This window comes from Vulpes lagopus, chromosome 20 (assembly GCF_018345385.1).
Source record: "Vulpes lagopus strain Blue_001 chromosome 20, ASM1834538v1, whole genome shotgun sequence".
NCBI lineage: Eukaryota > Metazoa > Chordata > Mammalia > Carnivora > Canidae > Vulpes > Vulpes lagopus.
This window is the reverse complement of record NC_054843.1, coordinates 37,660,821-37,676,304: the sequence shown is the minus strand read 5'-3', so window position 1 is coordinate 37,676,304 and position 15,484 is coordinate 37,660,821. Positions and strand designations below refer to the sequence as shown.

General features: G+C 36.3%; 1 protein-coding gene across 3 annotated transcripts in view; it reads right to left on the bottom strand.

The window, feature by feature from the left end:
* Positions 1 to 512: 512 nt before the first annotated feature.
* CHMP2B (charged multivesicular body protein 2B) overlaps positions 513 to 15,484 on the bottom strand; it is a 30,727-nt gene continuing 15,755 nt past the window's right edge. For all 3 annotated transcript variants that reach the window (XM_041734826.1, XM_041734824.1, XM_041734825.1), the window contains 4 exons: positions 13,018 to 13,212; positions 6,215 to 6,317; positions 2,391 to 2,497; positions 513 to 2,206 (listed from right to left, as the gene is read on the bottom strand). In XM_041734826.1, coding sequence (XP_041590760.1) covers positions 2,096 to 2,206; positions 2,391 to 2,497; positions 6,215 to 6,317; positions 13,018 to 13,212 — 516 coding nt within the window. In that variant the 3' untranslated portion in view covers positions 513 to 2,095. The remainder of the gene's footprint in view (positions 2,207 to 2,390; positions 2,498 to 6,214; positions 6,318 to 13,017; positions 13,213 to 15,484) is intronic.

The window sequence follows — 15,484 nt, the reverse complement described above, 5'->3', positions numbered from 1 at the left end:
GTTAACGGGCCAACTATATTTTCATAAACTTAATGTATAAGAATACTTATTTCCTAATCTTAGGGGTTGAAAAGTTTTATTTTTAGTAAAGGGCAGTGTAACATAAATTTATAAGGATTGTGATAATTGCCACAAGAGCATTTTACAAATATAGCCACATCAGAAGAGCTCTACTCTCTCCTTTAGGTCCCAAAGCCTTCTGTAGTATCCATTTCTAATCGAAAATAAATCACTAAGACTTAATTGTATCAGAATATTTAAAAATGTTTATCCCCTGGAAGTTCTAGAAAAGGAATCATCAGACCAAATTCATGTGAACCACCAATTCTTAGACTTACTCCATTCACAAACATCAGTCCTGTATCAACAGCTAATTCTTAGAAAAGACATTTTTTAAAATATGAGGAACAGCTACCTAATTTTCTTTCCAGAAAAATAATAAAAATCATTCTTTTGAAAAATTACCAGGTACTTTAGCAGAAGCCAAAAATAAAATATACAGAAAAAAAGCATAACAGTAATAAATCTTTATTGGAATTTTTCTAACAAAATAATTTTTAAAAACAAAAGCCCCCACATGTAAACAAGAAAGTAAATAAAGTTAATTGGCATCATCATGTACATCCAAGAATCAACACAAGTTCTGGGTTAACATTTCGTAATCCAGGAACATGTTATGACTTATCAATGATGAGGAAACTGTTTAATGCTATCGACAGTGCAACCTCATCTTTCATCGTATGGTGGCTCAGGAATCATCAACTACGTAACTGAATTTTTCACTCCTCCCACTGATCCACGTGCCATGTGTATGCTAGTCCTAACATGCATTTACGTTGTCGATATAAGAACGAATGTGTCCATCATCGGAAGCTGGTTATACCTATCTGATCTCCTGCATGGTTTTTATGTTGACATATGCTAGAACTCATGTATTATGACGTAACTTTTTAAACCCACCTAATCCTAAATTCTATCTCTGACTAATCTGCCATTTCATTTTTTCTCACTTCCTATACATACATTAAATACCGTAGCAACTCCACCTTAAGAAATACTGCTAATACATTATTAATACACATTTAGGCAGTAATTTCTGACAAAGTTGTAGTTTATTTACAAAGAAAAAAATGTTAGTTTTTATTTTAAAATTTAGGTCAAGTATTGTCATAGTAGTGTTAAACTAAGAAGGAAGGCTTCCATTTACAGGATTCAATATTTACATTACTGAAGATCAAAATTAAACACAGATTAAATTATACCTCATATGGAAATATTTTCTCAGTTCTTGGAAGACCAAAATACAGTCTTATTACTATAAAATGTTATTAATTCAGTGTCCATTTTTGCTAATTATATTTCATTCAATTCACTTTTACAAGCCTTATAAAAGAAAACCAGGATAATTTTTCTAAGAGGCCTTAATTTTGGTTTAAAATGTAATTCTTTTCTGTCAGTTAAAATAATTTAAAGATTTGTACAATAAGTTTGTGCTGTTTAAGGCAGGTGCCAAGTACATTTTTAAAGGTAATAAACTTACCAACTAGAATGTTCTCCCAAAGGAAAAAAAAAAGAAAAGAAAAGCTCATGACAGTTTTTAAGATAGATAGATGTTTAAATAGCACTCTTCTTTTGGATCATTTAAAAATAATTTGGCAGCTGAACTGCCTAAGGTCATAACACATATCACTTTTACAAAGGACAAGCAACAGATACAGAATTAATGATATATTTTTAATATTTTTACAAGTCTCTTTAGTTGGTGCTAAGTGGCACTTAATGAGATTTTTTTCAGTGTAAAAACACAGAACATAAACAGTAAGTAATGAATATAATTTCTCTATGCCATGCAGAAAAGAAGTCAACTTTTTACACATCATCACTCCTAAATAGTTCTAATTAAAATCCAAACTGTTCCCATTTTTGCATCCTTGTCATTCTTTGGTAAAAGACTCAAAATAGCCATGGGTTAGGAAACAACTGTTTGCTGATGGTCTTCATTTTTGCAAATAAATGTGTTTTGTAAAACGAATCTGCACTGTGCCTGGTTTATACTAAATAACCATAAGTAAGTAAAATATTATGGTTTTTCTCATTAGTCTACTCCTAAAGCTTTGAGTTGCCGTTCAATCTCTTCATCGGAGATTGTAGCCTTTGAAGTAGAGGCAGATGGTAAGCTTCGGGCAGCTGATGGAGCTTTGGCCATCTACATTAAAGGAAAAGGAAAAAAATGTGCATTATCAAACATTTGGAAAAGGACACAAATGGACACACCATTCCAACAGATATAAAAACATAGATCTAAGAATAAAGGCTAACATAAGTGACCAAAGTGGTAAAAATGATTTCCAACCAAAAAAAAAAAAAAAAAAAGAAGGGTCTATTCATACCTTTCCAGAGATTTCAATTCCTATCTCATCAAGAACTTGATTCACAATATCTTGGCTTTCTTCTTCGTCATCAGAGCCATCAAAGATGTCATCCAGTGTGTCATTGACTTGTGGGCAAGGGCAGAAACAAAATTACAATTATTTTCAAACAGATTTCAGGTTAGATTAACATTTTTAGAAGGTGGCCCAAATCTGTGTATACATTTAAATGTTACTCAAGGGCAAACTTACGAGAACCAACAAACTACAAGTCATTTTCAAATGTGAGTGAAGTTCACTTACACGTTTCTAAATTACGAAGTCTAGAGTGATTTTCATTGCCATGCAAATTATCCTCTAATAAAACTAGTCTACCCTGATTTTAAAAAATGTGTCTTTAATGAACAACAAAAAAGTTCACAGCAAAAGGCTTAAAGTATTTAAATATGATTCCACAAACTGTATTCAGTGACTTAGGTAGCAGCTGTTAAATCTGACGATGGAATAATATGCAAGAATCAAATATCCTGTAAGTAATAGGGAGACAGTTTATTCTTCTTAGTTAATTTTCAACTTAAATTTACATTCAACATATAGGTAGACTATTCTAACAAAGTCCGAGGTTCCATATTCTACTAAACTTGTCTAAGAAGGACATCCAATTTAACCTCACAAAGATTATTACTGCTATATCCCTCTTTTCCTCCCTTCCCTTTCCAAAATATTTATGGCAAGGCTTTTGTACAGAAGGTGGTACCACATTAGGATTATGTCTCGTTTACTTCTAAAGCAAAGTGCCTAGCATGTCGTACAAATACAATTAATGGATAGATGGAGAAAAATGAAGACTTCAGGTACTTTACATTTAAGTACAGAAGACATTAATAACCAGATTACGGTAAATAAGAAAGGTAAATGATCATACAGAGGGAAGAGATTACACCCAAGTAGGAGGAAGTACATGTGAGGTGGTCCTTGAAGGATGCATAGGTTTTGACCAAACAGATCAAGGGAAGAGAATGAGCAAAGAATTGGTAGAAGACAACAGGGATACACTAAAGGAAGATTAAGTTCTTCCATTGTGTTATTATTTAAGGCAAACAGATACACCTTTTTCATTAAATAATCATATTTAATATTTACCTTAATTTACCTTTAGTATCTATTACCTGGGTCAAAGAGCTTATATGTCTGCTAAGAGAAAAAAGATCTAGGAAATCATTTGGGATGCCCCAGCCCTCTCCCTGTTTCACATGTACATCCTTATTGCTTGTATCCTTAATATTATTAATAAACCTTGATACTGGTTAAGATCTCTGGTTGGTATGAACATGATTTGACAATTGATTTTTTGTCTTAGCTCAATAGCATAAAGTATATTTGGAAAACACTATGTTAAGTTCTGAGACAAAAATATAGAATATCATCTCTGAAAAAATAAAACAAATGTTACGCCTTCAAGTAGAGTCTCAATTCTTCCATTCAGTACATATTCAACTTTTGTTGGAGAAAGTCATTTTACCTGAGCCTTCGTATGCTCACTGGCAAAATAAAGGGGCCTGACTTGAAAACTGTTTTTGATTTACATCTAGGGACTTTATTTTGTAGTCCGCAAGAAGTAACTAAAGGAATCTCACTGGCATCCTCAGAGATAAGTTTCTGAAAAATAATTTAGCAGTTGTAATACTCTGATGCTAGTGAAGTAATAATGGGGGTGGGAAGTCTAAGTCAAAGTCTATAAGGGGGATCCCTGGGTGGCACAGCGGTTCAGTGCCTGCCTTTGGCCCAGGGCGCGATCCTGGAGACCCGGGATCGAATCCCACGTCGGGCTCCCAGTGCATGGAGCCTGCTTCTCCCTCTGCCTGTGTCTCTGCCTCTCTCTCTCTCTCTGTGTGACTATCATAAATAAATTTAAAAAATTAAAAAAAACAAAACAAAAACAAAGTCTATAAGGGACTCAATGAAGAAGCAGTGACAAAGAAAAATGAAAGAGACAGATGAGAAAGAACAGAGAGGTGTAATCAGGGACTAACAAAGAAGAATGCTTTCAGAAAAACTGTAACAAAATTAACCATATATATATATTTACATATATAAAATAATACATATATATAAATAAAACGTGTGTGTGTTTGTGTGCACACGCATGAATAATACAGATTTCTCAAAGATCCTGTTTCCAAAATTTGAACGTGAACAAGTTCTTCAACTGGAAAAATATATATCCATTCAAATCTTGAATTTACCTTTGGATGAAAATACTAATGTTAATGTACTTTACTAGGTCATAGAAGATATGAGTAATCACCAATTACTATTCTTTCAGACCCATTTGCAAAGTACTAAAATACAAATGAGAACTATGATAGATATGAGTGTATGAGTTTATTGATTCTCTTCATTATAGCTTAATGGAAAAGTTAATTCCTCTAAGATATGTTTACACCTGTGCCATCACTGGAAATCACAAAAACATGTTAGATACTGTGATCATTATATAAATGACATTTCTCACAGTCATTAAAAATTCACTAATGATGTTTTAAAAAGTTGTATTTTTCAAAGATTCACAATCAAAGCTACAGAATTTTTGAACTATCAAAGATACACAAAACATATATTCTGAAATTGAATACTTGAACAGTGTTGACTTTAGTAATCTTGGTAATATAATGAGATACTATTTTGTAGGGGCAGCTGGGTGGCTCAGTGGTTGATCATCTGCCTTTGGGTCAGGTTGTGATCCAGGGGTCCTGGGATGGAGTCCTGCATCAGGCTCCCTGTGGGGAGCCTGCTTCTCCCTCTGCCTCCCTCCTCTCTGTCTCTCATGAATGAATAAATAAAATCTTTAAACAAAACAAAACAAAAATAGATACTATTTTACACACTAAATGCCATTAAATTAAAATTCTGGCAGCTAAGCAGAGCCAAACTAGCATATCTCTCTATATAGTTGCAAAACAATTAGAAAATATCTTAGTAAAATAATGATGTCAGTTTTGAAATACCATAACATAACAATATGTTACATAACAATTCAGTGTTGACCAGGACTCTGTAAAGGGTGTCTTACTGATTAGTGGCAAAATAAAGATTGGTATAGTCTTTCTGGGAAGAATTTGGCAGTATGAACCAAAAGCCTTTAAAAAGTTTAATAAATACTCTTAAAAAGATTTAAGAAATTTAGACAAAAATAATACAGTAAAATTTTCAAAGGATTACCTAATATACTATAAATTTTAAAACAATCTTACTAACCAATGTAAGCATGGTTCAATAAATTAAGATTGAAGTTATTTACTACTGATGTTATGCAATATTACTGCTATTTAAAAAAAGACTTCAAAGAAGATTTAAGGTTCTGAGTACATGCGTATATCATACTCTTATGATTTTTAAAAGCAGGATAAGGTTCAAAATTGCACATGTAATATGATTTAACTACTAAAAGACATGGGAAAATACAGGAAAGAAGCATATAACATTAACAGTAACTATATCTGGGGGTATAATAATAGATTTTTAAAATAAACTTTGTTCCTTTGTATTCTCCTACAAATGCACTTAGTTTATAGTCAAAAAGAAGAAAACTAAATATTAAATAACTCTGGGAAGGAAAAGGAAAAAATAAGAACAAAAGCTTGACAGGATTTGAGCCTCATACTTTGCCAATATAAAAATACACTGGAGTTTATAATACAGACATCCATTCAGAAGGGTGCTGTATCATTGCTTTTTTCAACATTTGTGCTTTTATGGATTAGAGTATGAGGTTGCTAGTAAATAAACCTGGCTGATTCAAAGGTGAAAAAACCGTAAATTTCATTACAAGTTATTAAACTTACTCATTTCTTCAGTCATTTCCATTTTCATGTTTTCCTTCTGGAAATTCTGCATTGTTTGTAATGTCTTCTGTGGATCCATCTTCTTGTTAACTGCTTGCATTGTCTTTAAATAGATGAAAAGATTCATGTTGGCTACATAATTGTGACATTTTTACTATGAAATAAGTCCAAAGAGAACATATCAAATTAGATACAGGCTTTCTAAAGATATATATCCTGCCATAATCAAACATAAGACTGTTAAGTATTCTAGAAAAAAATGAAACCATCTGCTTAACATTTATGCAATAAAGAACAGGGTGAGAAAAAAACTCATATGAACAGTAGGCAAAAAAAAAAAAGTAATTAAAAAACATTGTCAACAAAAAAATCCATTGCTATTCAAGTGAGAAAACTACATTTGCCTATTATGTGGCAAGCAGGTAATGTCTAAATTGAAAAGAATTGCAATTTAAATTTTACAAAATTTTTCATTAAGCTTTTGAGGTCTAAATTAAAAAGGAGGAAAAAAAATAAATTAAAAAGGAGGATACACAGCACACATATTTAACCATTAACAAATTTTTAACCACAGTTTCAAGAAATGAACATTACATAAGTTTTACAAAAAATATGTGCCAAGAATGCTCTAACATTTTATATTCAAAAGTTATTTCATTACAAGGGATTAATGCTATCTAATATGGCCAAAACATTTTATACATATTATATGTAAAATTTTTCAGTATAGGTGCCTAGGTGGCTCAGTAGGTTAAGCATTAAAAGACACCATACAATATAAAAACACACCAGTTTCAAAGATACTAAGCAGTCTTTTCTCAATCTATACAATACTACAGCCAAAGTAACCTTGGTATAACACTGGATTTCCCCATCCCTCTCCAGCCCACACACCTCTGAAGTGGTTTTCCATTGTTTTTAGCATTAAAAGCCAAATTCCATAATTCACTATGAGACCCAACACCACTGAATTCTGCTTAACAAGCTAATCTTACTGTGCACCACTGCCCTCTAGCCACACAGATCTTTCACTTCCTTAAATGTATATTCTCTCTTGCCATAGGACCTATGCATATACTGTCTCACACTTGGAAAGCTCCTCTACATTTGTTTTTACTATCAACACTCCAGATTTCACCATTTTCCTAGGGAAGTAGTCCCTGACATCCTTGATTAGAATAGATAACCCTCTTAAATTCTATTTAACTGTAGATGAAATTCCCTATTTACTGATGTGTATTATTTTACTTCACTTGCAACCTAAAGTACTGCTGTACCTAATACTACTAACAACAATAATAATAAAGTAGTAACTGCCAATATAGTCTTAATTATGTGCCAGACTCTGTTCAAAGTACTTTGTGTATAACGTTTAAAGTTAAAAGACATTTATTTAAACCTGACAAATCTTTTTATGTACTAGTTGCCCCCATTTTCCCTGTATTAAAAATGGAGAATGAAGGCACAGAGGGCAAATAACTTGGCAAAAGACACAAAACTAAACGAATAGAAATAAGATTCAAACTCAAGTAATCTGATCCAGAATGTATGTTACTAATTGCCACACTAAACTACTTCTCAAATAGGCTGTTTTTGAAAGAGATCATAGGGAGGTGCCAGGGTGATTCAGTTGGTTGAGTGTCCACCTCTTGATTTCAAGTCAGGTCATGATTTCATCAGGACCCTGGGACTGAGCCCAGGGTTGGACTCCAAGCTCAGCACAGAATCTCCTTGTCCTTCTCCTTCTGTTCCTCTTCCCACTCACTCTCTCAAATAAATACATAAATAAAATCTGAAGTAGACTGTACAGTTCAAACCCTTGCCTAGTTTTGCTTTCCACTTTATCCCCATCATTTGTTATACTTCCTACCTATAAAGTTTAAACAAATATTTGCTGAGCTAATACATTTCTTAAAAAAAAAGTAAGTGAAAATTCTAGTTCAGATATCTCTATACGATTACTTCTATATGGCAGGACCGTATTTGGTACCTTTTCCTAGCCTAATACCTATAAAAAAAATTACAAAATAAGCAGTTTTCTCCTTACTATAATTGAAAGGTTACCCATCTCAAGTGTGTGATCAGCACATATGATCTTTTCCCAAATTAGATGTTTGGTTCTGTCCAAATGTAAAAGAACAAAGGAAAACAAAAGTTTTTGCCCTTAACTGTGTAATTTTCACTGTAGAAAATGGATCTGTAAAAGATCCACCAAGAGTTAGTTAACTGACAAAACAAAACTTGTATTGAAACTTCCTCTATTTTTTTAAAGAACATAATGTGTCACTATACTTACTGCACCAAAGATGGATAAATTCTATTTTCATGTGCTCTGTATCCTAAAACACAATTATAGTTGCTCCTCATTATTTTTGGATTCCATGTTTGTGGATCTGCCTCCTCACTAAAATTTATTTGTAACCTCAAACCAATACACACAGAACTTTTGTGTTCCTCTCTAGACACACAGAGAACAACAAAAAAAGGTGAGTTACCCAACATGCTTATTTCTAGCTGAGGTTGAACAAGGTGACACTCTGCCTTATTGTGGTCTACTTAGTGCCACATTTTTGTACCCTTTGTTGATTTTTCCATTTAAAATGGCCCCAACCATAGTACCAAACTGTTGTATAGTGTTCCTAAGTGCATGAAACTATGATGTGTTCCTGGAGAAAATACACGTTAACAGCTTTGATCAGGCATGAGTTCAATGTTAATGAATCAACAGTATTTATTAACTACAGCATCTTTCAATAGAAACACATAAAACGTTAAGTATAAGCTGGTTGACAAAAATGTTGTGACCAAAGGCTCAGAAGAACGAACCCCGTATTTCCCCTAGTAGCAATGGTTTGATATTCACTAATTCAGTACAGTGAACTTTACAGAACATTAACTACTTCAAATAATGAGAATCAACTGTACATACCATTTTTCTAATATGAACCTCCTACTTTCTCTCCTCTGTGGCTTTCTTTTCTTTTGGTCTTCATATGCCTACTTCTTTATATTTAATACCTAGTGGTATTTTTAAGACCTAGGTCTTCTGCAAAGTCTTTCAGATCATTCAATTTAAAGATTTGTGCAGTTCATTGAAACTTAATGCAAACGGATATATAGTGTAGGAAGTTTCCCTGTTAGATCAAGCTTAACCTCCCTGCTCCCTAAACTCATCCCATCCCCAAATGAACTATAAAATCTGTGAGGGCAGGGCCTTTGTCTAAAATGTCTTCTTAGTCTTTAGAGTACTTCATATATATAAAGGGGGTCCATTATTTATTAAAAATGAAAAAGCTTAGGGGCGCCTGGATGGCTCAGCCAGTTAACTGTCCAACTTGATTTTGGCTTTGTCCAACTTTGATTTTTTTTTTTTTTCAAAATTGGCTTTAAATACTCATCAGGGCGCCAGGAAAGGGGACTGGGATGAGAACTTGTTACATGTGAATTTGGGTTTGGGGTGCCCTAAGAGAGAAGGGGACCCATCCGTCAGAGCAGCTGGGGTGCCCCACCCCCTGCCCTGGGACCAGGGAACAGAGTAGAGGCCCTCTCTGGAGGGTCCCAGGGCCAACTAGGAGCCAGCCCTCCCTTCGAGGTAGATCATCGGGGAGGGAACGGAGGAGGAGCTCCCACGGTGGTGATGACAGACAGTCACATCCTTAGTGGTACTGCTGATAGCTGGGATAGCCTGGGGCTGGGGTACCCTCCTTAGGGGGCAGCTGGTTGGGGTCCTCCAAGAACGGGGGGTGCATTGCGGAACTGCTGGGCAGTATAGCGAGTAAGGAGGATGCCAACACCCCTTTTTTTTTTTTTTGTATTGTTACTACCTTTATTTATTTATTTATTTTTTTAATTTTATTTATTTATTTATGATAGTCACAGAGAGAGAGAGAGAGAGGCAGAGACATAGGCAGAGGGAGAAGCAGGCTCCATGCACCGGGAGCCCGAAGTGGGATGCGATCCCGGGTCTCCAGGATCGCGCCCTGGGCCAAAGGCAGGCGCCAAACCGCTGCGCCACCCAGGGATCCCACTACCTTTATTTTTTTAAAAAAGATTTTATTTATTCATGAGAGACACAGAGAGAGAGATGCAGAGACACAGGCAGAGGGAGAAGCAGACTCCCTGTGGGGTGCCCAATACGGGACTCGATCCCAAGACCCCGGATCACGACCCGAGCCAAAGGCAGACGCTCAATCACTGAGCCACCCAGGTGCCCTCACCTTCTAGTCCTAACAGAACACCTCAGACTGCAGCCTGCATGCCAAGCCTCAGGATGGTGACAGGAGAGGCTCAGGGGTGAAAATAAGCTGGCTGTGATCCACTTCTTCACATCCAGCCTCAGAGGCACACAGCTTGTTACGAACTTAAAAGGCAGCCACAGTGAGTCTGTAAGGCTTACTGAAATGGGTGGGCTGAGAGTAAAGTGATGAGCTGCTACAATTCAAAAGAAAAACTCTTGGTCATTAAGGTCATTCCAGGCACAGCAGAGGGACACGGGGCTGGCCTTCCCAGTCCACGGATTCTCAGGGCACTGATGTCAAGATTCCGAGCCAGCTGAAGTGGACACCAGCCCTAGCCCCAGGGATTTCCCTCCGATCTCCTGTGTGGAGGGAAGAGTTGGTTCATAATGAGCTGAGTAACAGCAAGGGGTGCTCTGGGGAGGACTCCTCCATCCTCTGCTCTTCTGGTGTCCAATAATGCCAAGAGAATCTCAGGGAGACAGATTAGCAAATTCAGATCCCAAGTCATCCCAAGGGTCACGGCTCATTATGGCCTGGGGACTTACTTCAACAGCCTCCAGATCTAAGGCTGATCTGGGTGGCTCAGTTGGTTAAGCACCCAATTCGGGTTTCAGCTCAAGTCATGATCTCACAGGTTGTGGGATCGTGCCCATGTTGGGGGCTCTGTGCTCACTGTGGAGTCTGCTTGAGAGTCTCTCTCTCTCTTCTCCATCTGCTCCTCCCAAATGCATGCGCACGCTCTCTCTCTATCTCTCTAAAAGAGAGCCCAGGAGAGCCATACTGCTGTGCTCCGTGTGAATGGAGGAGGAAGTGGGTATCCCTGCCATGAACCTCCCCTTTCTCCTAGAAACATGGCTTAAGAGACTCACCCCTGGGCAGAGAGCCCCAGAAGGGTGAACTGTCTTCCAGATCTGGGCCAAACCGTTCTGGACAGTGGCCAATGGGGCAGCTTTGCCCTGTCTACCTGTTGCATGGGCAGAGCCACCAGGAGCCCAAAAGCAGGAGGAGCAGCCTGGCCCCAAGGAACCACCTCCATCTCTGAGCCTTCCAGAGCTTCACCCTGTCTCTATCATCTTACCCCACAGAGACCACAGTCAGGGGTCAGGCCAGGCTCCCAGATTCCTGAGAACAGGAACTTCCTGCACTTACTAATAGGGGACAGCCATGGAGTGAAGGGGGCAGCCTGCTTGTCTGATACAGGATGGAGTCAAGGGATGGTGGGCAGGTCCTCACTCAGGAGTGGGGGGTGTAGGCTGGCCAGCCCCCAGGGCTTGTCCACCAAGCTCTCCCCCTGTCCCACCCCACCCCTCGGCCCTCTGAGCAGCACCTGTGGGTGGCAGTATTCCATGAGCCCAGGCCAAAGCCAGCCCCAGGCTAGGGGAGGGGATGAGACTCCAGGTCAGAGTGTGAGGTCTCGGTCTGTGACTTAAGGTGTTGCATGTGGAATCTTGAACTGTACGTGTAGTTTCTAGTGGAGAAATCAAGGCTCTGATTATTTTGTTTTTAGTATGAAAATGTGATTTCTTTTCTGTTTGTAACTCATCATAGAAACATTGTGGTGGGAGGAGAGGGGATAGTCTGACTGCTAATGAGGGAAACACCAAAGATCTACATCATTAAAATGATGACATGCCCCTCAAAAAAAAAAAAAAAAAAAAATCACAGTCATGATCTCAGGGTCATGAGGTCAAGCCCTGCGTCAGGCTCTGTGCTGAGCATGGAGCCTACTTAAGATTCTCTCTCTCCTATTCCCTCTACCCTCCACCCCACCGCACTCTCTCTCTCCAAAAAAGGCTCAGAGTCCTTTAAACTCTATAGTAAAAACATTTTTTTATATAAAGGCCAGAAGTTGGGCAGCCCCGGTGGCCCAGTGGTTTGGCGCCACCTTCGGCCTGAGGTGTGATCCTGGAGACCTGAGATCAAGTCCCACGTCAGGCTCCCTACATGGAGCCTGCTTCTCTCTCTCCCTCTCCCTCTGCCTGTGTCTGCCTCTCTCTCTCTCAGTCTGTCATGAATGAATAAACAAAATCTTTAAAAAAAATAAAAATAAAAATAAAAGGCCAGAAGTTAAACATAAGTTCCTGATAAAAACTGATAAATCCTCCTGACAGAAATCATGTATCTCTCTGACACGTGAAAATGAATCAAGAACAAATTATTACTCAAAAGTAATCAAAACTTATAGCTTAATGAACTAAGACCAAAAATCTTCTGACAATTTAAGGGAAAAAAGCAAACAATATTTTAAGTCAGTTTAAAAAATCTAGAGGCTACACATGACCTTGGGACAATCAAAATGTCCTGAAACAAGAGATTTTACAATGTAACAAATTAATAAAAAATCTATACACAACTGTAACTAATATAATAATGAAAGTTAACTATATGTAAAAAATTTAGATGTAGTTATTTGGATTATGTAGTATTATAACTCCTTTTATTAAATATTTCACAGATTCTGTATCACATATACATCAGGAGGTACTTTTAAATCTGATTTGAATACTGACATTTAAATGTCTTAGATAAAATTACAAATGTATGGATATAAAGGTCCCTACTTACTTTGGCTGTAGTAGACATTGCTCCTGCCATCTTCATCTGGGAATTCATCACTTTTGTTTGTGTTGACATAGAAGTGACTTTTGAACTTACAGCAAAAGTTCTTGTTTTCTGTTTCCGTAGATGTACAAGCTGCTTGGCTAAAACTCTGCAAGCTTCTTTATTACCAATTTTAGCCATTTTCTTAATTTCTAATTCCTAAGACAGGAAATAAAAAGAGAATAAAATCATTGATAGGTAGTCCCCAGTGATTTATTTTAGAAGAAAATCAAAGACACATCATATACCTTTTTTTCCCCTGATCATGAAGAGAGGAAGAGGCAGTCATAAAGTCACAGAGATAAAGAGTAATCTGAGAGGGTAATTCATTCCACATGTTTACACGGGAAAGACAGAACTAGTACCTTCATCCACAAATACAAAGCAAAGTTTATATAAAACAATATTTACAAAGAGCCCAAAAGAAAATGAAAAAGCTCAAATCAAAAGTCAGTAGGAAAAAGAAAAAAAGAGAGTTGGTGGAACGGAGCAAAAAGAGCACAGTGGTAGGTTTAAAGCTAAGTGAGAAGGTTCACCTACCACCTCAGTAAAAGCAGGACATAAGCTGTGCTATATTCTGTATCAAGAAAACTTTAATTACAAAAACACAGCTAAGTAAAAGAATAGAAGATATATCCCATATAATTACTAAAATCTGAAAATCAGGAGTGGGTACATGAACAGTAGATCAAACACACAAACAAGCTTGAGAACAAGGAATATTACCAGAAATAAAAGGGCATCTCATAATTATAAAGGAATCAATAAAGATGTTAAAGCAACCCTATATGAGCATGTACCTAAGAACAGTGCTTCAAACTATGTGAAGCATAACTGACAGAACTGGAAAGAGAAACAAATACACAATTAGCAGGAGAAATATCAACAACTCCCCTCTGAAGGACATTGCTATAACTGTTAGAACAAGTGGACAGAGAATCTGCAATGAGACAGAGTTGCAAAAAATACTATCATCAACTTGACCTAACCAACATTTATAAAAACTTCATCACTAAAAGCAGAATACTTGTTTTTTGTAAGTGTACACTAAAAAAGAAAATCACCAAATATATTTTCCATCAGAAAACAAGACTCAGTAAATTTAAGAGGACTGAAATCATACAAATCATGTGGTTCCCTAACCACAATGAAATTAAACTGAAAATCAGTAAGGAAAAGAAAGGAGTATCATAAATAAGCAGAAATTAAACAACATGGTTCTAAATAAGTCATCAGTTGGAAAAAAATCTCAGGAGAAAATAAGATAGTATTTTGAACTTAATAAAATGAAAATGCAACACATGAAAATGTGTGGGCTACCATTAAAATAATTCCTAGAGGGAAATTTATAGCTTAAAGCTTTTATTAGAAAAAAGGTATCTCAAAGCTTTGAAATTGAAAAGGTAGAAAAAAGAAAAGTGGCACACTTAGTAAATACAAAGAAAAAAAACAACAAACAATGAAAGAAATCTGTGTAGTAAGAAAAAAATATAGAAAATTAATGATATCAAAAGCCCTACCCCTCTGTTTTTTTTAAACAAGAGATTGATCAAATTGACAGGCCATCAGCTAGATAGAAAAGGGGAATAAATGAGACAAAGAGAACACACAAATTGCAAAGATTAGGAATGCAAAGGAGGCCATCACTTCATATCCTAAAGATGTTAAAGGATAATATGAGAATATTATGAATAATAGGTCATTACATTTTAAAATTTAGTAGACATGGACAAATCACTTGACAGATGTTCACTCTCAAAAGCTTTACTGATGAGTCCTATCAAACATTTAAAGGAAGAATACACAAACTCTTCCAGTAAAGAAAGAGTAAGAGAAATCAAATTATACTTTAAAGTCAGCCTCACTCAGATGTCAAAGCCAAATAAAGACACTGCACGAAAACATACAAATCAGTATCTTTCAACCAACACGGGTGCAAATACTCTTAACAAAATTCCAACATACTGAAAAAAAAAATTTCAAAAAAACATGTAATTACCAAAGTGGCTTATCCCAGGAGCAAAAGCTTGATTCAACTTTAGTGAACTCAATAAATGTAATTCACTACATAACAAAGGAGAAAAACTACATAATCCGCATCTCAATAGATGCAAAAGTGAACCTCTACCCTCAGCTGGTTAACACAGTAAAACTCAATTCAATATGTTCACAGTCCTAAATGTAAGAATTAAAACTGTAATTCTTCTAGAAGAAAACTTAAGAGAAAATATTAGTGACTTTTGGTTAGGGAAAGATTTCTTGGGACACTAAAAGTACTACTCATAGAAGAAAAGAATATTGCGCTTGATTAAAATAAAAATCTTCTGTTTCACAAAAAACACTATCAGGAAATTAAAAGACAAGGCCAATAACTGGAGAAAACATTTGCAAAATGTGTATTTAACAACGTACTTGTATTTGAAATATGTAA